The following is a 25,424-nucleotide window of genomic DNA, read 5'->3' as shown; positions in this document are numbered from 1 at the left end:
CTGGTGACTGGGCTGCCTTCTTTGTAGTAGGGGAATTACAGATGGAATAATTTGGGAATGTCTGAACCAATGATTTATATACTGAACAGAAATATAAATGCAACATGCAGCAATTTCAAAGTTTTTACTGAGTTACACTTCATAGAAGGAAATCGGTCAATTGAAATAAATAAATTAGGGCCTATTCTATGGATTTCACATGACTGCGCAGGGATGCAGCCATGGGAGGGCATAGGCCCACCCACTTGGGAGCCAGGCCCAGTCAATAAGAATTAGTTTTTCCCCACAAAAGGGCTTTTTAAATAAATACTCCTCAGTACCCCCTGCCCCCCCCTTTCTCAGACGATCCCACAGGTGAAGAAGACGGATGTAGAGGTCCTGGACTGGTGTGGTTACTCGTGGTCTGCAGTTGTTAGGCTGGTTGGGTGTACTGCCGAATTCTCTAAAATTATGTTGGAGGCGGCTTATGGTAGAGAAATGAACATTAAATTCTCTGGCAACAGGTCTGTTGGACATTCCTGCATGTCAATTGCACACTCCCTCAACTTGAGACATCTGTGGCATTGTGTCCTGGGATAAAACTGCACATTTTAGAGTGGATTTTTACTGTCATCAGCACAAGGTGCACCTGTGTAATGATCATGCTGTTTAATCAGCTTCTTGATATGCCACACCTGTCTAGGTGGATGGATTATCTTGGCAAAGGAGGAATGCTCACTAACAGGGATGAAAATAAATTTGTGAGGGAATAAGCTTTTTGTGTATATGGCAAAGTTCTGGGATATTTTATTACAGCTAATGAAAATAATATTCTCAAGTACCCCTGTGGATAGGCTTAGTACCCCTGGTTGGGAACCACTGCACTAGATGACTGACAGGGGGTGCTGTTTTGAAGCAACCTCCATCTTTGCACTCCCCCACCTTTGTAAAAAATATTTTGGAAGCTATAGAAATGCATTTATTAATGTCTACATTTGTTTATGCTATTACATACACCTTAATGCATACTTTATAATTATGGAGCGAAACATTTTCCTTTGCTAAAACAAGCAATGAATAGTATAGAGAATCACTGTACCATCCAACCCATTGTGAAATATATTTTTTATAACCAAATATGTTGTATTTTCAGCTGTTTGAAGCTTCTGTACAAAACCGAACTTAAAAGCCTAAAAAACTAAACTTAAGAACAGGAAGCATATAAAATAGTCCAGATGTATGGCTTCTTAGACTTGCTTTCAATAAAAATGACAGGTCTATAACTCACATTTCTATGTACATTTTGTAGGGATGCCGAGGTGCCTTATTGCTATTATAAACTTTACCCTCGTAATTAGAACAGTGAAAATAAATGTTTTGTCATACCAGTTGTATATAGTCTGTTATAAACTGGGTGGTTCGAGCCCTGAATGCTGATTGGCTGACAGCCGTGGTATATCAGACCGTATACTACAGGTATGACAAAACATGTATTTCTGATTACGTTTGTAAGCAGTTTATAATAGCAATAAGGCACCTTAGGGGTTTGTGGTATATGGCCAATATACCACAGCTAAGGGCTGTGTCCAGACACTGTGTTGCGTAAGAACAGCCTTTAGCCGTGGTATATTAGCCATATACCAAACCCCCTCGGGCCTTATTGCTTAATTATAAACTGGGTGGTTTGAGCCCTGAATGCTGATTGGCTGACAGCCATGGTATATCAGACCGTATACCACGGGAATGACAAAACATTTATTTTTACTGCTCTAATTACGCTGGTAACCAGTTTAATATAGCAATAAGGCACCTCAGGGGTTTGTGGTATATGGCCATACGTCGCGCCTAAGATCAGCCCTTAGCCGTGGTATATTGGCCATGGTATATTGGCCATATACCAGACTCCCTCATGCCTTATTGCTTAAATATACCACATATGTCAGCCAATCAGCATTCAGGGCTCAAACCACCCAGTTTGGAATTGCCAAAACAAAGCGTCAGCAATCCAAGGGTGATATTATATACCGACTTGTTTCTAACAACTACACTTTACTAGCTCGCGTCTTCAAAATAGGGGGCATCCGGATTTGAACCGGGGACCTCTTGATCTGCAGTCAAATGCTCTACCACTGAGCTATACCCCCGTTGCAATTCATTACGAAAATAAAAACGAATTATCCGAAGGATAATGTCAATTATGTTAATTATAACTATAGTTTGTAGATATATAGGTATCATTTTTTCGGGAAAAAATATTGATGTTTATCGACGTTTTTCAAGACGTGTTCGTCTGTTAGGAGAGTGCATACTGTGCATTCGTTTCCTCCAATAGGAGGAGCCAAATACAAGTGTCTCCTGGGTGCTGTCAGTACTGTTCAGCACACAATATTTTATATAGGCTATCAAGGGGGGAAATAACGTTAGTGTGTCTTTGTATCTTTTTGTCAGTAACAACATCAGTCGGTTCTCATGCATGCCCAGTGATATATATATATATATATTTTTTTTTATGAACATGCGTGCACCCTAAACACATTAGATAAAAATATGGGTTTGGTCACCGTTGTAAACCTCAGATAGTAAAACTCTAGTCCTGTCGTGCATTTCATTCGTGCATTTGCCATAAAACGACAACAACAACAGCTCACATGACATATTTCGACCAGTTTAAGTTCATTTCGATGAGCAGTTTATGGTGTGTATTGGGTACGCCTTGATGAGACAATTAAGGGTGCCGAGTGTTGTTAAAATCGTGACCGCGGAAACCAAACAACGTGCAAAAAGGCCTGTTGGGAAGACAATGAAAAAAACCCAGCTCTGCAGGCCATTTTACACCCCAGCCACTTGAAATGACATTGAGGTTTATTTGCATCACGACAAGGACATTGCGTGCCTCAGAATTTCAAAAGTAAATCTGGTGGTGATAAAAACGTGTGAATGACTAGAGAACGACTCTGACTTCAATACAATAGGCCTGCAATACAATGAATGACCTTCCATCAGGTATGTCTCAAACACTTCCTCAACAAGGGATGTGAAAGAACGGGTATCATTTTAACAGCTAGTTTGTTTCTAAGTGAAAAATAATCCTATGGGTTATACCATGTATAATAAATATAGGCCTAATAGTATGACGGCAACAATATCTGACAGTAATAAACCTAACCATTTTACAGTAAAAGTTATGATCAGGTAACATGTTTTAGACTACCAGCTGATACTATGAGCTCCCATTGCTATTGTCTTTTAAATTGTGTCTTGTACTTAAGATTGTCCACGGTGTGTTCCCCGAATACTTATGTAACTACTTTAACTTGGTCAGGGATAACCACAACTATTCCACTAGAAGGAGCAGTGGTGTAAAGTACTTACGTAAAAAATACTTTAAAGTACTACTTAAGTAGTTTTGGGGATATCTGTACTTTACTTTACTATTTCTATTTTTGACAACTTTCACTTTTACTTCACTACGTTCCTAAAGAAAATGATACATGTTGAATGCTTAGCAGGACAGGAGAATTGTCCAATTCACACACATATGTCTAATTTGTAATGATGTCTAAGTGTTGAAGTGTACCCCTGGCTATCTGTAAAAATACAAATAAAAACAATGGCGCCATCTGGTTTTCTTAATATAAGAAATTAGAAATTATTATACTTTTACTTTTGATACTTAAGTATATTTTTACAACCAAATACTTTTAGACTTTTAATCAAGTAGTGTTTTACTGGGTGACTTTCACTTTTACTTGAGTCATTTTCTATGAAGGTATCTTTACTTTTACTCAAGTATGACAATTGGGTACTTTTTCCACCACTGAGATGGAGTGAAACCAAATTTGTTCCTTTCGGATTTGAGAGCGGTATGGGGAAAGAAACATTTTTGGAATAGTTGGGTTTCTGTCATTATTTGGATTAGTCTTCCAAAGAACTTGAAATTAATAACCATATTTTATCTCACAAAAAATGGCCAAATAGTAGCATGTCTACAGTATGTGGGCAATAATTAAATTGCCCCATCTACTGGACAGGTTGTGGTACTACTTATACATTGTCATAAGGAAACAAAGATGAGTAAAATACTTGAATCAAGGTACTATGTGGGTGAGAAGAAAATGCCCCGGGTTAGTATATGGGCTGACTTTTGGTGCCTATCGTGTATCATATTGTGATTGTCTTGTATATATTAGGGATTGCTTCAAATAAAATGTTATTGTAACGTAACAACATTTTAAAAACAAATCTCGAACGCTTATTGTTGTATATATATATAAGGGGTAAATGAGACGAGGGCGATTAACCTGTCCAGGGTTCTGTTTGTCTATGGCAGGGATGGGCAACTTTGATGGGGGAGGGGGCAACAAAAAAATCGGAACGAGGGGCCGCAGTTGCTTGCGGGTCTTCGTACCCACGCACCCAGTGTCACAGGAAGGCCAAGAAGATTATCGAGGATCTCAGCCACCCGAACCACGGCCTGTTCACCCCAGTACCATCTAAAAGGCAAAGACAGTACAGGTGCATTAAAGCTGGGACCGAGAGACTGATAAACAGCTTCTATCTCCAGGCTATCAGACTGTTAAACAGTTATCACTAGCCGGCCTCCGCCCAGTACCCTGCCCTGAACCTTAGACACTGTCCCTAGCCGGCCTCCGCCCAGTACCCTGCCCTGAACCTTAGACACTGTCCCTAGCCGGCTGCCAACCAGTACTCTACACTACACCTGTACATACAGTTAAAGTCGGAAGTTTACATACACTTAGGTTGGAGTCATTAAAACTCGTTTTTCAACCACTCCACACATTTCTTGTTTACAAACTATAGTTTTGGCAAGTTGGTTATGACAACTACTTTGTGCATGACACAAGTAATTTTTCCAAGAATTGTTTACAGACAGATTATTTCACTTATAATTCAGTGTATCACGATTCCAGTGGGTCAGAAGTTTACATACACTAAGTTGACTGTGTTTTTAAACAACTTGGAAAATTCCATAAAATGATGTCATGGCTTTAGAAGCTTCTGATAGGCTAATTGACATAATTTGAGTCAATTGGAGGTGTACCTGTGGATGTATTTCAAGGCCTACCTTCAAACTCACACTGCCTCTTTGCTTGACATCATGGGAAAATCAAAAGGAATCAGCCAAGACCTGGTCTGGTCTGGTTCATCCTTGGGAGCAATTTCCAAACGCCTGAAGGTACCACGTTCATCTGTACAAACAATAGTACGCAAGTATAAACACCATGGGACCACGCAGCCGTCTTACCACTCAGGAAGGAAACGTGTTCTGTCTCCTAGAGATGAACGTATTTTGGTGCGAAAAGTGCAAATCAATCCCAGAACAACAGCAAAGGACCATGTGAAGATGCTGGAGGAAACAGGTACAAAAGTATCTATATCCACAGTAAAACGAGTCCTATATCAACATAACCCGAAAAGCCGCTCAGCAAGGAAGAAGCCACTGCTCCAAAACCTCCATAAAAAAAGCCAGACTACGGTTTGCAACTGCACATGGGGAAGTACGAAGATCGTACTTTTGGAGAAATGTCCTGTGGTCTGATTAAACAAACATATAACTGTTTGGCCATAATGACCATCGTTATGTTTGGAGGAAAAAGGGGGAGGCCTGCAAGCCAAATAACACAATGTACATAGCCAAGCTATCATTGCTCATTGTGTATTTATTCCAAGTTACAATTTTTTATCTATTATAATTTGTTTTTGTTGATCGTATCCTGCATTGTTTTGAAGGTGCCCTTAAGTAAGCATTTCACTGTTAGTCTACACCTGTTGTTTACGAAGCATGATTAGATTTGATCTTATTTAGGGGTTAGAAAAGTATTTATGAATAATAAAAAACTGGTTTGGAGAGCATTTACACACGAAGGAAAGAACAGGGTGGTTTGATCCCTTCAGAAAATTGGCACATTCAGTTCTTATACCGATGGTAATGTTGGAAAATGATTGTACGTAGAATTATAATAGTGAGAATAGTGTACAATATACCCTCGTCTATTGCCTGCACTAACCGTGGAATTGTGTGATGACACGGCCAAGTATTGCGCCATGCGTCCGGTTCAAACTGTTGTGGCTTGGCCGGGGCTCAGCTCCAGAACGATTGAATTAGCTTACATGTCATTTAAAAATATATATATTATCAGCTGTTACTAATGATCCTCAGCAACAACCACATGGCCGTGACGGAGCTTACAGAGGAAGAAGATGAGGGTAAACGAAACAATGTAATTAAATAGAATGATAATGTAGGCTATACCAACTGAAGAGAACTAACAGTAAATTGTTGTTATTAGGCCTACTCACGGTCAATACTGATGGTGGCTAATATTTAACATGATATAAATAGGAAACAGGGTTAGCCTATAATTAAGACATTCGAGAGTACCCATCCCTGCAAGTTACAATAAAATGCTGTACAATTAAAATTCTGCATAACGGCACAGCATTTCATAAACTTTACTGTGGGAAAGTTGATATGCTTCAGTTTGCTGCCATGTGACTGGCTCAACATTTGTCTCTCGCGATAATAAGGCAAAAATACATCTTTATCTATTTATATTTACAATTCCCTTCTCCAAACGGATTACTCATTTACCTAGCTGTTACCAACGGCTCTTATCAAGTTGTAAATTGCAGTGCATGATGAATGGTGTTACTGTATGTCTATCAGAAAAAATAAAGCAGATGCTTTTTCAACTTGGAACCGCTAGGTTCTTTAGACCTTATTCATGGTTTCCTTCTGCGCAAAGATGGTGTCATTATTAGGGAATTAAGTCAAGGTCAGAATCCAGACATTTGTAGACAGATTTTCACCACACCATTTATTTGATCTCCACCCAAAACAAATAGCAGGTGAATAGCATGCTATTCTCAAACTCAGAATATACGTAGAGGGATAACTACTGAAAGGGAATTAAGCTCCATTTATGTGCGCTTAACTCGTGTCGGAATCAGGCCCTGGCCTTACCTACCCAGTTAGTCACCTTTCACGATTCACCAACCCACCATTAGATCTGTGATCAATACGTTACAAAGAAAATGAGGGGGCACCCGGATTTGAACCGAGGACCTCTTGATCTGCAGTCAAATGCTCTACCACTGAGCTATACCCCCTGATATAGAGTCTATGCACCAGAGGTCTTCTAGTAATGTTCTGAGTAGGTGTTTTATAGGTTAGTGCTACTAGAACATTGCTCCACCTCTTGTAATTATAAAGTGTATGTTTTATTTTTATTTAACCTTTATTGAACTAGGCAAGTCAGTTAAGAACAAATTCTTATTTACCAAAACATCCTAACCCGGACAACGCTGGGTCAATTGTGTGCCGCCCTATTGGACTCCCAAACACGGCCGGTTGTGATACAGCCTGGAATCGAACCAGGGTCTGTAGTGATGCCTCTAGCACTGAGATGCAGTGCCTTAGACCGCTGTGTGTGTGTGTGTGTGTGTGTGTGTGTGTGCAGGGTTGGGTAGGATACCTTCTAAATGTAATTTTTTACTAGTTACCTGTCCAAAATTGTTCATCAGTAACGTAACTTTTGGATTACCCACATTTTGTAACATAATCGGATTACTTTCAGTAACACGCGCGCCGCATCCAGAACACAGAGCCAATATTTACCCAGCTGGCTGCAGAGCACAGGGGGATCAGATGTACAGACGCATGAAAGATATAAACAGAAACATGTAGAGAGAGAGAGACTGGGTCCCAGGGAGAGAGCCGGGGAAGAGAAAAAGAGAGGAGGCGGATTTAAAAAAAAAAAAGGCAATTAAAAAAAAAAGGGAACGAGGAAGATGGAGAGAGAGAGAGCTGTGTTAAATGAGAGGGAAAGAGTACAGAACTGAGAGGGTGTTTGTAGTACAGGAGAGGAGCTGAATATGAGAAATAGTTTGGGTTGAAATGAGTGACACTGGGACAGCAGGACATTCTTCTGAAGTTTGTATTTTTACATCCAGATCCAACATGTTATTGACCTCTTTGAATCTGACTGACTCGTGGAAAAGCCTGAACGCATACTGACCACAGTATAATGTGAGTCATTTACAATTCAAGTCTTTCCCTCTATTAATGTTGTAATTCCCCAGATGACCAGTAGAGACCAGTGTAAGCAAATTAAATTGTGGGAGCTTATTCAGAACATGCTTATAGAAATTTGTTTACAGTAAAACCGAGATGTATCTTTTCATTGTGCAAGAGAATAGTCAGTTCTCTTGTAACATTTCAATGTTCAATGACATTCTGAGTATCATGCCCTACTAAAATATGTCCCTAGCATGTAGGCTACATTTTCCAGCAGTGAATCTCGTAAAGGCTCAACTGTCATTTCCTCACCAGCGTTCTCTAGCCTGATTCTTCGATGTGGAACTGATTGTAATGGAACAGCTGAGAAAGAAGCGGGGTGATGGTGGAGACGACCACACAGTGCTTGTAAAGCAACGCTTATTTGAGCAGGATAACAGACAGAGCTGCTATCGCATGTGCCTGGAAATTAAACCGTAGCCAAACAAAACAGGACATGCCCCTTTTTCATATGACCCACAAAACTACTGCTCAATACTCAGACAATATGGTTGTTATTATTGACCAAATAAACATTCATAGCAGCGGGCATGGAATACCAAAACTAAAGCTCTTATGGACAGTACCTGTAAATGTCATTGTGGTAATTATCTGGTATGGTGGCTGTATGGTTAGAAGTGCTGTTAACTGTTCGTTCATCAGTTTATAACCAGAAGGTCAATAGATAGATTCAGTGAAAGAGATTGTACTGTTTTTACTGCATTCATTTAGTTCTCTACAGCAGCCATGTCTGAACACAGAGAGAGACTATATCATTGTCCGGGGCTAGGAGATGCCATGGCATGCGTGTACGTACTCCTCTACTCTTGAGCGCCCTAAGAGATAAGAGAGAGGGCTCCACTGTGATTCCAGATGATTTCACTAGCATCCCAGTCAAAATATGGAGGGAGAGAGACAGAACGTGGGGCACATCAAAGCAAAGAGGATGGATAGAAAACATGAGAGAGGCAGGACATGCAGGGAGAGAGAGAGAGAGAGAACACTTTCATCTCCTCAGCTGCTACTTCTTATCATCCCTCTGGCTTTGTAATCACCATGGCAACGGAAGGACAGCTTTAAGAGGGTGTTGTAGAGGGAGAGAGAGTGTGTAAGGGGAGAGAGCATGTGAGAGAGGGAGGGGGGGGAGAGGGAGCTACAGGGTGACTGGGACCAGGAGAAACCATGTAGTTGAAAGAGAAGAGAGGGAGAAGAAGGAAGAGTGAGAGGGAAAGAGCTGTGTTTTTGTTGTTGCTAAACAACATGTGTCTCAGTGCCTTGCTACTCATCTGTCTCTCCCAGGCAGAGTTGGGGAGAGTTTGGGCTCAAGAACAAACAGGTAAGCTTTTCTTTCTCCCCTACCTCTCCTGTGTTTTCCATCCTGATTCTCTTTTCTCACTGTACTTCATCCCCTTTTTTCACCTGTTGTCTCCTCCCTCCTCATGTCCCCCCCCATGGATCACTCTCTCCATTACACTGGAGGTTGGTCTCACCTAAATTGGGGGAGGACGGGCTTGTCGTAATGGCAGGAGTGGAGTTAGTGGACTGGTATCAAACACATGGTTTCAATGTGTTTGATGCCATTCCATTCGCGCCGTTATTATGAGCCGTCTTCCTTTCAGCAGCTTCCAATGCTTCACACAGCTTCACACAGCTTCTCTTCAGGTCAATCAGGTGTTGTACTTTCTGCCGTACAATAGTAACCTCATCCAGACTCTTCTCTACTTTTTAAAAAATAAATCCCAGGATCATCCTTTATTTGCATAATATATTCCATTTACATCTGTCCACCTCTCTCTCTCTCTCATGCTTCCACCCTAACACGGCAGTCACAGCAATTTATGATCACATGGAATAATAACTTTGGTATTTAACATAAAAAAGATGTGTGTGTGTCTTGGCATTCTCTTTTTTTTTGATATCTCATGGCTTCAATGAACTACGTAGAGATGTCTTTGAAGACATGTTTTTAAAAAAAACTAATTTACTTATATATGGAAAACGGTGCAGGTTCATGACTGTGTTTGGAAATGGGCAAACCCTTATACGTTTTGTTTGTGCAGAAAGGTTAGTGACCTAGTTTGCAATCAAAGTGTAACCATAAAGAAACACCATGTTCCAGAATGACTCAGAACAACAACCCACAAAACAGCATTGCTTCGGCCTAAAATTAGATTTGGACACGTTTGTCCCTGCCACTCTGCTAGGCCTAAAAGTAGGGCATTCCAGAGTGGGAAAGAAGAGGGGACAAGACAGAAAAAACGGTCGAGGAATGTAGGCAAAAAAAAGGTGGTAGCTTGATGAATCATGTTTTTTTTTTAATCCAGGTTTTTTTCATTGAGATAAAAATGGTTTTTTTTTTCAAGAGATACCTGGTCCAACAGCATCAGGAGGAACAAAGCTTCAGACAAAACAACTTACATACACAAACACAACGTTGACCAAAACTGTAGACACACATACCGTACAACAATGACATATTACATGTGTGTTTGTCTGTACGTGTGTTGAAAGTGTATGCATTTCTGAGTGCTTGGAGTGTGACAGGAATGCTGGTAGACCGATGGAGGGGGATGCATCGTGATGTGTTTCTCCTAGCCATATAAAGCCTTTTATTAGCGATTGAGTACTTAGATTTGTCACTACCCCTGTCCCACCTCTGCACTCCTCTTTCTATGACTTCCTCACTTCTCAATAAATCCTGTAAGCCTTATTAGCCAAATCTCTGCTCCCAAATTCATATTTTATTTCCCTTCACCTAGTACTCTTTGCTGAGTGTATTCCCCTCGTGACCTTTGGTTTGCTCCAATATTCAGATGAGAAAGGAAGATGAATCCCATTCTCCTTCCCTGATACTATCTACCACCTTCAAAACAGCAACAGCTCTTCCCTGATACTATCTACCACCTTCAAAACAGCAACAGCTCTTCCCTGATACTATCTACCACCTTCAAAACAGCAACAGCTCTTCCCTGATACTATCTACCACCTTCAAAACAGCAACAGCTCTTCCCTGATACTATCTACCACCTTCAAAACAGCAACAGCTCTTCACTGAGCTAAATTAATTGCTTTTCGTGTTGATCTTACACGGAATCAAATTAGATGATTTTATTTTTTACATGCAGTGTAAAAAAGCTGTTTGAAATAGGATCAAGTGGAGCTACCCCTGGAGAGCTATCTGCAGCAGCTAACGCAGATTATGAAAACACAGCTTGAGGGATGAAAATGAATTGTGAGGCTGCTGACCTCAGAGCTTGGCTCTGTTCTTTGTCCTGTTGAGAATTTCATTTAACAAATGACTTATGTCTGGTCCAGCCATACTGGGGCCAAGCCTGAACAGAATAAAAATGGAAAGGATAAATCTGGATATACTAAATATCTGTGTGGATGACATCCATAGATGTGATTTCGCTGTCGTGGAGATTTGGATCGGCAACAGCAAGGGTCATTGTGACATCTATACAGACACTTCTGGCAAGTTCCAAGAGAACAGAAGGATCTGTGAAGTAGGGATAGAGAGGCAGGGAGGGAGACAAAGAACCTACAATCCTAAAGTGCAATTCTGCCACTTTTCAACCGCATATTCATTATCTCCAGCAACGTACCAGTGGGCACATACGTGTTATGGTCATGTTTCTATGATCTGGGGTTAAAGAGATAAGAAGAAAGGTCCTAAAATGTGCTTCTCTTTGATCTAGGATTAAAAGAAACAAAATAAAAAAGGGATTTTTAAAACCTTGTTTCTAGCCATGGGGGGGGGGGGTTCTTGATCGCAGTGTCACAGTGAAACCTCATAGTGTTTGAAAATCACAGTTTTTAAAATCTTTCAACTTTTCATGACATTTTTCTTCTACAAAGTGTATAAATGCGCCGTTTTGACATGTGTAGACAACGCTATTGTTCTGAAAATAATGAAAATGAGGGTGAAGAGTGGTGGAATTGCCCTTCGATTCTTTGTTCGAATTAAAGAAAGTGATTTCTTGGATGACGAGGCGGGATGTTGGCATTGGGGAATAAGACATGGTTCAGCCCTGATCTTCATTGAGATGCCTGACTGAGTTCGTTATGGGCTTTGTCTAATCATACAATGAAAACCAGAATTAATTCCTTTACCTCATCCACTGAGAGATTGGGTTTCACCATAACAGAGGAAGTGTGAGGTCATCACTGCTCTCTTGTTTTCATAGAAGAGATCTTGGTGTTTTTTCAGAATAGAAAATCTTGAAAGGCAATGCCATGACCTGGACACAAAGCCTAATAATGACCATACATTACAATAATTCATCATAATAATGTCTGGAAAAAATATATTTAGCAATATTTCAAAAACAAAACTATGTTTTTCCCATATTAGATCAAAAGTTCACATTATAATTCAGGTATCAATGATAATTTGCTGTGGGTCTGTAGTTTCAAGTTCTTATTGTCATGTGCACAAGTACAGTGAAATGCCTTTCCTAATGCAGTAATCAATATCATTGCAGTGCTATAAAATAAAGTAGAACAAAAACACACAAGAAATAGAAACAAGAGCACGAGAAAGTAAGTATGCTATATACAGGGTCAGTGTCTATATCATATTTACAATGTGCAGGGATACTGGAGTGATAGAGGTAGATATGTATGTATAGAGGTAAGATGACCAGGCATCAAGGTATATGATAAACAGAGTGACAGCAGTGCATATGGTCATCGTATGTGAGTGTGTAGTCAATATGAATGTGTGCGTGTTATGTGTGTGAGCAAATGAAGTGCGTGTGCTGGAATGTCAGTGTGAGTGAGTGTGTAGAGTTCTGTTAGTGTGCAGAGTTCTGTGAGTGTGCAGAGTTCTGTGAGTGTGCAGAGTTCTGTGAGTGTGTAGAGTTCTGTGAGTGTGCATGGAGACAGTGCAAAACAAAAAGAAAAAAGAAGGTACTCATGTTCATATGATCAGCCACATTGAGTTGAGCTGTAGAAGTAATGTGCCATCCGGCTGATCCTGAGCCAGCCCTTAGCAGCCTCTCCCATGCAGGAAAGGGTGTGCCCTCTTGCCTCCCGGTCTGACTGACCACTCACAGAAACAGGCCTGGAAATATGGGCTGAGTGGTTTCATAGCATCAGGGTGACTTTAGTGCTCAGGCCAGAAGACCGACTGTCTATCTGCCTATGAGCGGTAGCTTAAACTTTACCTTGTTTATGCCTGAGGGTGAGGGCAGATGACCCTCCCGTTAAATTAGTTTGGCCTCTAGTTCTCTCCTTTTGGTAATTTAAAATAGTATTTTAGCATACCTGGACTCCAATTGTTTTAGACAATTAATATCAAATGAAAGCCTGAGGTCTGTGACTAAGTGACAGTTGCCTGTGATAAAGCAGGCCAGACAGTCTGTGAGCCTTATATTCTAACAGAAGAGGTGTTTATGTTATAATGGTATTCTCACTTGTCATATCCTATTTGTCCTCTGTCATCAGGCATTCCAATACATCAGTGGTTCCCAGACTGTGGGGCCAAGGGGTCGGCGGGGGTCAGTTGGGCTTTCAACTTACCTTTAAAAATTGTAATAGCAGAACACACCAAATTGGGTAGTATATTTGCAGTTTTCCTCCTGCAGTGTCAGTCATCGCAGACCTTAGAGAGATATTTATTATAACTTGTCAGAAACGTCCAGATCAACTAGCCCATGTTAGCTAACGTTGTTTAGGTAGATTTTTTGCCCATTGATTTTGTTGTAATGTTTGAGTCACTCAGAGACCACATGAACAAACAGGACGTTCACCAATGATGGAAGGGGGGGGGGGGGGGGGGGAGTGAAAAAGTTTGGGAGCCACTGCAATACATGATATATCACCCCCGCCTGTTGATTTTAAAAACAGACCTTCTCGAACACCATAGTCACACATGCCTGATTCTTCAAACTCGTTCTGTGTGTTCTCTCTCCCATCTGAGAAGATGACCCTGGATTGTAGTACTGTGCTGAAACTGGGTTCACAAGAGAATTGGAAGTTGTAGCCATAGAAATAGAACGGTCCCTATATGTTTCACATCACCGACCATACCACACCTAATTTCCCCAGAAACACGCTGCAGTGCTGGCAAACGCATACGTCTATGAGGAAAGCGTGACACCAAAGATCCAATTAGACTTTTTTCATTTTATTTTGCAGACCATCCCTGTACTTTACCTCAAAAAGAGCAAGATTACAAAACAAATCTAGGACCAAATCTCCCTTGTGACACTACCCACTATCATTGGCCTCTCACACTCTTTTAGCATTGTAGTTGTCCTTTAGTCTCCCCTTTCACAGCCCCTCTATATACTCCTTATCTCGACTTGAAGCCTCTTGGTGTATTCAATTAGTCTCCCCCTGCTCTGGGTATAATAGTCTGTAGGGTTATTCCATATAATTACTAGCCGTGGTGCTCGTCGGTTTGTTTCTGCTCACAGTAGGTAGCCGACCAGTTAAGAGAGTTGGGACAGTAACTGAAAAGTCGCTGGTTCAAATACCCGAGCTGACCAGCTGAAAGAAATGACCAAGCAGGCAGTAAGTAGCCTACCAGTTAAGAGTGTTGGGACAGTAACTAAAAGGTTGTTGGTTCAAATACCCGAGCTGACTACCAAACATATAGTTTGTCTTGACAACGGAGCAGGGCAAAAGCACAAACAGATCTGGGACCAGGCTATAGAATGCATAGGAATTTAACAGTGACTTATAGGATCTATTTCAGTTCTATACATCCAGTTGGAGAGTGCAGAAACAAACATGTACTACACTGCACATTTCATTTGAAATAGACCAGAGTGTACCATGTAGGAATGTCAAGTGATGATGGCGATAAAATAAGACATTTATGATTTACAAATGTGATGGAATGATAAACCCTTGGTTTCCTGAGTCTATTTGAGATTGGGGGGGGGGGGGGGGGGGGGGGGGGGGGGCTTAGCTGCATGTAAAACCCTCTTCACTCCCTTCTCCCAACAATCATCCTACTAGCGTAGGACATGCAAAACACAGTCTGGATGGAAGCGTGACTCTTTACCACAACATTATGAAGTGACATCTCTTCCTCCACCTCCTGCCCTCCTCTCAGTGCTGTAGACAGGCAGGCTCCTCTTGTCTTGGTGATTAGCCAGTGATTTAAGTACCGATGGCCTTGAGGGTTTTATTCTAGACCACTTAACTTGATCAGAGCTGGCCAACTACAGCCCTGCTCCCTACACCCCTTAGCTCCCTCTACACATTCCACTTGCAGGTTATTTCAGTGTTTGGTTTAGGTTTCTGTTTATATGCTAAACAAACATAGGCTTCTTTTCAGATGTCAGAAACAAGCCACATGTACAAACTGTTGGCTAGTGTCAGTCAAGCACCAGATTATTTTTACTTCATCAGGTCAAGTCAGTAAGGAACAAATTCTTATTTACAATGACGGCCTACCCTAGGCCAATTGTGCGCAGCCGTATGGGACTCCCAATCACGGCCGGGTGTGACGCAGCCATCTTCAATTTAGGGTTAACTATACCTAAACATTCTGAAGAGTTAACATGAATGAAGTGATTAGATTCAGTAAGGGCACTGGTAATACACAATTTATGCCTGTGCCAGTCAGGGTTGATTCCACCCAGTTAGTGCAACAAAATCTGGTAACAAAAAAATGCCGTGTTCTGAGTCGGAGTTCTATCACATCCGGTATCCGAAAATAACGAACATCTCGCGCCCTCTGATCTAGCAAGCACATTCAAACGTGAACAGACTGCACATTTTATAACTGGTAAAATATTGAAAATGTTTGAGCACGGGCTTTCGACCAGAATCATCATTTAGATCCGCCTGTTACCCAGCTCAGTTTGATCTGCTCAACAAGTTTTTCCCAGAGAAAATCACCAGAGCAGCAGAGACGAACTCTTCGCGGCAGCCATACTGACCACGGCATGTTCATGGTGATGCCACCGGGAAAAATGAGCGTCACGGAGTGAATTTCTTTGCTTTTTTGTTTGCCATATGCCTACCGATATTCGAAAACTTCCTGTCGTCTACTGAAAGCAAGAAACAAAACAGTAAACATGTAGTACAGGAAAGCACATAATTTAGGGTTAGAAGAAAGACTCCGTTTGAAAAAAACCCACGTGCGGTTACATTTATATAGTACGTGTGACGTCATGAACACACCCATCTTTGAGTAGGACGAAATATTCCTAAAAGTTGCGCAACATTGAAGCTGTCTGGATCAGGCAGGCGGGTTCACCAGAAAAAAACGAATAATGTAATGATGATAATAACAGAGATGTACTGTATGATAAAGCAAAATAGTCCAATGCAGATAACAAAAAAAAAAATGTTAGTAAACTCAGCAAAAAAAAGAAACGTCCATTTTTCAGGACCCTGTCTTTCAAAGATAATTCGTAAAAACCCAAATCCAGACGGTAGGCAATTAAGGTCACAGTTATGAAAACTTAGGACACTAAAGAGGCCTTTCTACTGACTCTGAAAAACACCAAAAGAAAGATGCTCAGGGTCCCTGCTAATCTGTGTGAATGTGCCTTAGGCATGCTGCAATGAGGCATGGGGACTGCAGATGTGGCCAGGGCAATAAATTGCAATGTCCGTACTGTGAGACGCCTAAGATAACGCTACAGGGAGAAAGGACAGACAGGCAGACCACGCGTAACAATACCTGCACAGGATTGGTACATCCGAGTGTAACCATGTGAAATGGCTAGCTAGTTAGCGGTGATGCGCGCTAATAGCGTTTCAATTTGTGACATCACTCGCTTTGAGACCTTGAAGTAGTGGTTCCCCTTGCTCTGCAAGAGCCTCGGCTTTTGTGGAGCGATGGGTAACAATGCTTCGTGGGTGTCAGTTGTTGATGTGTGCAGAGGGTCCCTGGTTAGAGCCCGGGTTGGGACGAGGGGACGGACTAAAGTTATACTCCATACATTGATGCTATTGACCCGGATCACTGGTTACTGCGGAAAAGGAGGTCAAAAGGGGGGTGAGTGTAACCGATGTGAAATGGCTAGCTAGTTAGCGGTGGTGCGCTAATAGCGTTTCAATTTGTGACATCACTCGCTTTGAGACCTTGAAGTAGTGGTTCCCCTTGCTCTGCAAGAGCCTCTGCTTTTGTGGAGCGATGGGTAACGATGCTTCGAGGGTGACTGTTATCTGTGTGCAGAGGGTCCATGGTTCGAGCCCAGGTTGGGGCGAGGAGAGGGATGGAAGCTATACTGTTACACGAGCATCACACCTGCGGGACAGGTACTGGTTGGCAACAACAACTGCCCGAGTTACACAAGGAACGTACAATCCCTCCATCAGTGCTCAGACTGTCCACAATAGGCTGAGAGAGGCTGGACTGAGGGCTTGTAGGCCTGTTGTAAAGGCAGGTCCTCACCAGGCAACAACGTCGCCTATGGGCACAAACCCACCATCGCTGGACAAAACAGGGCTGGCAAAAAGTGCTCTTCACTAACGAGTCGGGGCTTTGTCTCACCAGGGATGATGGTCGGATTTGCGTTTATCGTCGAAGGAATGAGCGTTACACCGAGGCCTGTACTCTGGAGCGGGATCGATTTGGAGGTGGAGGGTCCGTCATGGTCTGGGGCGGTGGGTCACAGCATCATCGGATTGAGCTTGTTGTCATTGCAGGCAATCTCAATGCTGAGCGTTACAGGGAAGACATCCTCCTCCCTCATGTGGTACCCTTCCTGCAGGCTCATCCTGACATGACCCTCCATCATGACAATGCCACCAGCCATACTTGTAACGGATGTCGTCTGGAGATAGAGAGGAGGACCAAGGTGCAGCGTGGTAAGTGTTCATGTCTTTTTAATAAACAAACACTGGAACAAAACAATAAACGATGTGAACAAAACGAAACAGTACCGTGTGGCCCAAACACTCACACGGAAACAAACACCCACAAAGCAAAAGTGAAACCCAGGCTACCTAAGTATGATTCTCAATCAGGGACAACAATTGACAGCTGCCTCTGATTGAGACCCATACTAGGCCGAACTCAAAAACCAACGTAGAAAAACAAACATAGACTGCCCACCCCAACTCACGCCCTGACCATACTAAAACAAAGACAAAAACAAAGGAACTAAGGTCAGAACGTGACAATACTGCTCATTCTGTGCGTGATTTCCTGCAAGACAGGAATGTCAGTGTTCTGCCATGGCCAGCGAAGAGCCTGGATCTCAATCCCATTGAGCACGTCTGGGACCTGTTGGATCGGAGGGTGAGGGCTAGGGCCATTCCCTCCATAAATATTTGGGATCTTGTAGGTGCCTTGGTGGAAGAGTGGGGTAACACCTCACAGCAAGAACTGGCAAATCTGGTGCAGTCCATGAGGAGGAGATGCACTGCATTACTTAATATAGCTGGTGGCCACAGCAGATACTGACTGTCCATTTTGATTTTGACCCCCCCCCCCCCCCTTTGTTTAATGGACACATTTTTCCATTTGTGTTAGTCACGTGTCTGTGGAACTTGTTCAGTTTATGTGTCAGTTGTTGAATCTTGTTATGTTCATACAAGTATTTACACATGTTAAGTTTGCTGAAAATAAACGCAGTTGACAGTGAGAGGGCGTTTCTTTTTTTTACCGAGCCTATTTAAAGTTGACCTTGCCACATGTTTTTTTTTTCTGAAGGCTGAGGAATGGGCCTAGAGAAATGTAACCACTCTCAAATTCATAGTCAGAGCTATGGATGCAAGGACTGACCATCCATGATATCAAAAGTATAGTTGTAACTATGTTTTGAGGCTATGGTGGTTTCCATTTCCATTATGTACAACGATTGGAGTAAAACACGCTTGTATGTTAGGTTCTGATGGGGTACAACAGTTGAGCTATACTCATGAGGTATTTCTAAGTTATATTCTTCAGGATATAATGGCTATATATCATTCATTTGTCCATTAATTTATGTAGCAACTAAGGATTCTAGCTGTAAAGGTATAGTTCACTCAAAACGTGTATATTTTAGTATTTTGGTCATTAGTGCAATGAATACAATCCCCCAAAAACGTCAGCAGTCAAGTTTTCAAGATAAAGCTTGATATACAACGTTATCTCGCAACTGTATTCTATACAGAAGTGCACTATAAAAGATAGAATGCACGTACAATGCTCTGTGCACATAAAACACAACACTGCTGACATAAACGAGAAGGCTTGGATGTTGCAAACGTTGCGAGCCAGCATCTTTATGACACTGGATGGCGAAAGGCCAGCAGAATTAGCAATGGAATGTAGCTAGCATAGACAACAACATCCCTAGCGCCACACATTGACAACCTCTCCAGCACCACTCATGTCAAACACCTCCTGACTTAGCTAGATGAACTGGCAACTAACCATCTCAATAACTCACAAGCAATTGCCATGCAGGGCCAGAATAAACAAACAAAAACAAAAAACGACAGCAACTGCACTGCACTGAGAAGTGTCCCAAACTGAACAAGAACAAGAACAAGAACAAGAACAATAGATCCTATATGGGGGAGGTCCTATATGCATTCTTGTTGAGTCGGTGATTTCGGTAATTTCCGGACAGAAAATATCTATGTGGCTGCGGCCTGAGAAGCAGTATAACCAGATGCATTGTGGCCTCAAGCAGAGTGCTGTGGGGACGTGTGTTATCTGATAACAACGGAGGTCCTCAGAGATTTGTCCCTCCTAATCCCAGATGATGTCAAATCCACATTGAGTTATTTGTTTGGATAATGTTTTAGCAGAATGTTGTGGAACATATGCTGCATTGTAAGTTGCTTTGGGAACTGCTCACAACTTTGGCTCCAAGAGACAGAACATTGCAGTCCGTGGGATATGCAAGACAAGGAGAGGAGGAGGAGGAGGAGAGAAAAGCAAAGCGGCAGACGAACAAGAAATCCCCAAGGCCTTTCTAGTTTGTTGTATTGTGATTAGACTGTGGTCCAGCCATCACACATTTTAATGTGTGTGTGTGTGCGTGTGTGTGTGTGTGTGTGTGTGTGCGTGCGTGTGTGTGTGTGTGTGCAGGTGCATGTGTGGGTGCGTGCAGGTGTAGGAACTCCTGCACCTGTTCAGAGGTTGAAATGCATGTCAGCATTCCCTCATGGCCAGAGATATGTTAATGCTATGTTCACTTTCAGCCCACAATATCCAAACCATTGCATTGAGAAATACACACTCGGTTCAGGGCTATGCAGTAACCTAAAGCCAGTGTTGGGGAGTAGTGAACTACATGTAGTTCAACTAGTAATTTAACTACATTTTGCAGTAGCTTTGTGGTAGTTAAACTCAATTCTAATCTTGGTAGTGTTTTCAGTAGTTAATTACTTTTTTTTCTGCCATGGGTGTAGCTAACTACTGAACTACACACTACTTTTTTTGCAAAAAGAACATCTGGGTGATATAGGCAAGAATGTCCTTTCTTTTTTTCAGCATTAGACCTGCCTAATTCTCACTTTAAACTGATTTGTGTTAATGTGCTAAATTACACATTCTGTTGACATCTGACTCCAGAGAGATTTTTCACAAAGTAGTTTTGATGTAGTGAACTACTTTTTCAAAGTAACTTTAGTTAAGTAAACTATATTTTTCTTAAGGCTAGCTTGAGTGTATCTTAACTTCTACCAGTGAGAAGTAATTGGTTTCTTGGTTAAATATTTTCAGAGAAACTTCCCCAACTCTGCCTAAAGCAAATGCCTGATTTGTTTGTAATTTGACAGAGTGGGTTCAAACATGAATCTTCTGACTGACACTGACTTGATCTGTGTCACTGACTCACTGTGTTTTGGACAGAGATGCGGTATCATGTGAATGGACAGCAGCATGAGAAGCCATCACACAGGACCCCCAGAGAGCCGTGGCTGGGTTACGCCAGAGTGGCCAGGGAAGTACTGGGAGGAGGACTGACCATTGACACCCTACCAGACAACATGACACACTTAGTGGTGAGTGGCGCTGGGTCAGTGGTCCAACAACACACTAGTGTGGGCAAGATGCGAGATTCGCTTGTTCTAGTTGTTCCAGTTGTGGTGGTAGAATACTGCTCCCTGCTGGCCTTAGACAAAACATACCCTCTGCATTAGACTGCAGAGGGTATATTGAAAAGAGTTGAACAACACAGATCCAATCAAATTGCAGTGAATCATTTTAACCTCGCTGCTGAAATTTACAGTCCAAGACATTCAAGGATATCCTAAGGTTTCTAAAAGTGTATCCCTTTAGCTTATGTAGTATGCAACCTGCATTCTTTATATTTAGTATCCCTCTCTTGTAGTACTACTATGTAATAAACTGGAGACTGGAACTCAATGTAGAGTGTGTGTTTGTTTGTTTGTTTGTTTATGTGGGCCTGCATTCAAATGCTGCTTGTTGCTGTTGTTCATTATAACACATCCCCTCCGCCCCTTCTCACACCCTTATTCCATCTCTCCCATCTCATCCCTCAACTTCTCCTCTTGCACTCACCTCTACTGTTTCTATAACAGGAGGACGCTGGTAGGTATTACTCGTGGCGTAGTTTTGGCCCTGATGACCAGCGCACAAATGAACTCTGGGTAGATCTAAACGACCTAGAGCATGGCCAAGTCAGAATGCATGGCATTTTGTCCAACACACACAGACAGGCTGCGGTGAGTCATGCACACAGTTACACACACACACACACGCGCGCGCGCACGTGCACGCGCACGCGCATCTCATTTCCCTCCCTCTCTCTCTTCCTCGTATTCCAGAAGGTCGCCCTCTCATTTGACTTCCCCTTCTACGGACATTATTTGAGGCAGATTACCATAGCAACAGGAGGTATATTTCATTATTCTTCCGACACATGGAGCCACTTATCATAATGCTTCCTTTCTACTCCCTGCTTGTTACTTACGTTAAGCATAGAAGGAATGAACTGTTGTAACTACCAGTTGCCACTTGCCATGCATCTCCATAGAACCCTGACCTCTGACCTTCCCCAGGGTTTATTTTCATGGGAGAGGTCACACACCGCATGCTGACAGCAACACAGTACATCGCCCCCCTCATGGCCAACTTTGACCCCAGCTTCTCCAAGGAGTCTATTGTGCAGTACCTGGACAATGGTGAGCCATAGAGTAACATTCAGACAGCGCTTGTTATTTGACTTTTGACCCTTGGTTGACCTCTGTGTGACCTGTCCTGTACTGACCACAGGTGAGGTGTTTGTGGTGCAGTGGGAGCGGGTGAGACTCCACGGGAGGGAAGCAGAGGGGGCATACACCTTCCAGGCTGCCCTGCACCTCACGGGGACCATCACCTTCAGCTACAGAGATGTGAGTGGGACTTACAACATGCACACTTATGAACCTTGTTCAACACGTCTTTGATTTTAATGTACTCCATCTTAACACAGTCACACTTTTCGGTTTCTCTGTCCATTTTTCTCTACCTGTCAATCTTGCTCTTTCAGATACCTTTGCCAGTGGAGGTGATAAGTTCTGCTGAGCACCAAGTGAAGGCAGGGTTGTCAGATGCATTCATGGTAAACCTGCAATCCCCTCAATCCTCAGGTTAGCACCAAAGGGTTCCCTAACCCTAACCCACAGTTATCCAGTTTGGCAAATCTTTGATGTCAAAGACTTTTGCTAAAATTATCTGAAATGATATCTCTCATAGATGCCCAACGTCGGCTCTACGAGTACCATCGGGTGGACATCGATACAACTAAGATCACCAACAACTCTGCCTTTGAGTTCACTGCATTGCCTAGTAAGCAGCTAATCTCTATCCCTCATACAGTCCTCTCAGACATTTCATCCTCAATAACCAGTCACAGGCACAGCTTAGTATGATGTTAATGCCAATGCCAATCATGTCGCTGCAGAATCAAAACCCAGGTCTCTCTGTCTCTCCCTCCCTCTGTCCAGCCTGTCTGCAGCATGACAGCTGTGAACTCTGCCTCTCGTCCAACCTAACCTCTGGCTGTACCTGGTGCAACATCCTCCAGAGGTGAGCAGGAGAGGAGTGTAGGTCGCTATCTGAATAAAGGAGTACTTGTTCCTTTGTGTTTGACATCTGTGTCTGTTTCAGGTGCTCAGATGGAATGGACAGACACAGGCAGGAGTGGCTGGACTACGCCTGTTCAGAAGAGGTAGAATTGGACCATGTCAATGAACGTTCACATACTTTACATGTACTGTACATCAAATGTAAATCACAGTCTCAGCTTCCTCTGTTAAAACCACAATTCCCATCCATCATATGGACAGGCCAAAGATGTTACATGTGAGGATTATTCCATGGGGAGACCAGACAGCTCCATTGACCCTTCAGTTCCCTCAGACTCTGAGGTCACCACTCCCCTTGGGCCCCTACTAGAAGGCCCTGCCACGGAGAGTAAGTCAAGTGTGTAAATGAGTGTGCCTGGGAGGGTTTATATCGGAGTATCAGAGTTCAACTGTGCATGCAGCAGTGTTAAACAGAGCTAGAAGGCCCTGCATAGTAATGCCCTAGTGCTCTGTGTCGGTCTTTAGCCGGTGCCTACAGTAATCTGAGTGTTCTTAGAACATGCAAAGAAATTGCACAGAAATTAAGTTCAGGAAAATAACAATGGAAGCAGTTTTAGTCCTAACTGCTCAATATTCAAACTGATCCTACATTTGAGCTTCCTCCAGATGACACCAAACGTGTGATTCGATACAATGGTAACGGTGGGTGGATCTTGATTCACTTTGAATTGTGTGTATGGAGCCATGTTTACAGGATTTTGATTGTAGATGGTCTCTCTTTCCTGGTTAGACGTGAAGACAGGCCCCCCGAGACAACACGACGGGTCAGCTCACACAGGAGTTATAGCAGGTGTAGTAGCTGCATTGGTGCTACTGCTGGCTCTGACACTGCTGGCTCTTTACATCAACTCTCATCCTTCTGCTGCCTCACCACTCTACATCCTACAGGTTAGTAACACTATCAGGGCTCACATTCAACCAGCTCTGTCCTGTTAAATGTAGTAAATTCTCCTCCCATCCTCTTTAACCTTTTAAAAACAATGATTTGTATGATCTAATTTCAATAGCGACGCAACAGCTACTGGCCATCCATGAAGTTCAGGAAGCAGGGATTCCACTCCAGCTACGCAGAGGTGGAGGTCGAAGGTCATGAGAAGGAGGGAATCATGGAAGCTGGCCAGTGCTGACCGGACTGAGGAGCAACTGGATGATGAGGAGATAAAAATGAGTTTGTAGGAGAGGATGGAGTGAGCTTAGAGCTACACACACATCCCTTACTCCATTACACAAATCATGTTTTTCTGTTCATTCATTTTTCAATAATCACCTCAATATAGTCCCTGTCTTTATTGGCTAAAAAGTGGGTGGCATTTTATATAATTTTTGGCAGGAAAAATTCTTCTACTCTTCTTTTAAACGTCCGCTACTCAGGTTTTAGGGAACGGGACAAATGGGAAGAGGCCACTTTTAGGCTTTGCTAGAATTTCTTTGTTCAGTATGGGTGTGGATGAGTTCCAAGTTTCTCACCATTTACCACACACCTCCATGGGATGTGTAACTGGAATAAACTGAGATACATTATGACTATCAACATCCATGGAAAAAACACTATAAAGGATTCTGTATCCCTGCACTTCCATGACAAGAACAAAGACCAGTTGTGGATGTTCTTCAATGATCATCTCTGCAACTTCTTTTTTATTGTATAGTTAATGTTTGAACGTTTTGTTCCTGTATTGCTTTTTTAAAGATGTACAGTACCAGTCAAAAGTTTGGACACACCAACTCATTCAACAGTTTTTATTTATTTTTACTATGTTCTACATTGTAGAATAATAGTGAAGACATTAAAACTATGAAATAACACATATGTAATAATATAGTAACCCAAAAAGTGTTAAACAAATCAAAATATATTTTAGATTCTTCAAAGTAGCCACCCTTTGCCTTGATGACAGCTTTGCACACTCTTGGCATTCTCTCAACCAGCTTCACCTGGAATGCTTTTCCAACAGTCTTGAAGGAGTTCCCACATATGCTGAGTACTTGTTGGCTGCTTTTCCTTCACTCTGCGGTTCAACTCATCCCATACCATTTCAGTTGTGTTGAGGTCGGGTAATTGTGGAGGCCAGGTCATCTAATGCTGCACTCCATCATTCTCCTTATTGGTCAAATAGCCCTTACACAGCCTGGAGGTGTGTTGGGTCATTGTCCTGTTGAAAAACAAATGATAGTCCCACTAAGCGCAAACCAGATGGGATGGCGTATCGCTGCAGAATGCTGTGATAGCCATGCTGGTTAAGTTTGCCTTGAATTCTAAATAAATCACAGACAGTGCCACCAGCAAAGCACCCTCACACTTTCACACCTCCACCTCTATGCTTCACGGTGGGAACCGCACATGCGGAGATTATCCGTTCACCTA

At 42.4% G+C, this 25,424-nt stretch overlaps 1 protein-coding gene and 2 non-coding genes across 3 annotated transcripts; 1 reads left to right on the top strand and 2 right to left on the bottom strand.

The window, feature by feature from the left end:
• Positions 1 to 2,051: 2,051 nt before the first annotated feature.
• trnac-gca lies at positions 2,052 to 2,123 on the bottom strand. The gene has a single exon. It is a non-coding gene; the product is annotated as a tRNA-Cys (tRNA).
• Positions 2,124 to 7,038: 4,915 nt separating this feature from the next.
• On the bottom strand, positions 7,039 to 7,110 carry trnac-gca. Its single transcript has one exon. It is a non-coding gene; the product is annotated as a tRNA-Cys (tRNA).
• A 2,102-nt stretch (positions 7,111 to 9,212) lies between these two features.
• LOC110486215 (plexin domain-containing protein 1) lies at positions 9,213 to 24,823 on the top strand. Its single transcript, XM_036940921.1, has 13 exons — positions 9,213 to 9,392; positions 20,820 to 20,971; positions 21,512 to 21,655; positions 21,758 to 21,827; positions 21,992 to 22,114; positions 22,206 to 22,324; positions 22,462 to 22,561; positions 22,668 to 22,760; positions 22,919 to 23,000; positions 23,082 to 23,142; positions 23,261 to 23,387; positions 23,790 to 23,947; positions 24,067 to 24,823. The coding sequence occupies exons 1-13, from the start codon at positions 9,317 to 9,319 to the stop codon at positions 24,184 to 24,186; spliced, it is 1,425 nt and encodes a 474-aa protein (XP_036796816.1). The 5' UTR covers positions 9,213 to 9,316; the 3' UTR covers positions 24,187 to 24,823.
• Positions 24,824 to 25,424: the final 601 nt, after the last annotated feature.

This window comes from Oncorhynchus mykiss, chromosome 13, assembly GCF_013265735.2.
Source record: "Oncorhynchus mykiss isolate Arlee chromosome 13, USDA_OmykA_1.1, whole genome shotgun sequence".
Lineage (NCBI taxonomy): Eukaryota > Metazoa > Chordata > Actinopteri > Salmoniformes > Salmonidae > Oncorhynchus > Oncorhynchus mykiss.
This window is presented reverse-complemented; position numbering and strand designations above follow the sequence as displayed.

Coding starts and splice junctions, on each gene's coding strand:
- LOC110486215 (XM_036940921.1), top strand. CDS start 9,317: ATGTGTCTCAGTGCCTTGCTACTCATCTGTCTCTCCCAGGCAGAGTTG. Junction 9,393..20,819: donor TTGGGCTCAAGAACAAACAG/GTAAGCTTTTCT, acceptor TGTTTTGGACAG/AGATGCGGTATCATGTGAAT. Junction 23,388..23,789: donor AGAAGGCCCTGCCACGGAGA/GTAAGTCAAGTG, acceptor TTTCCTGGTTAG/ACGTGAAGACAGGCCCCCCG.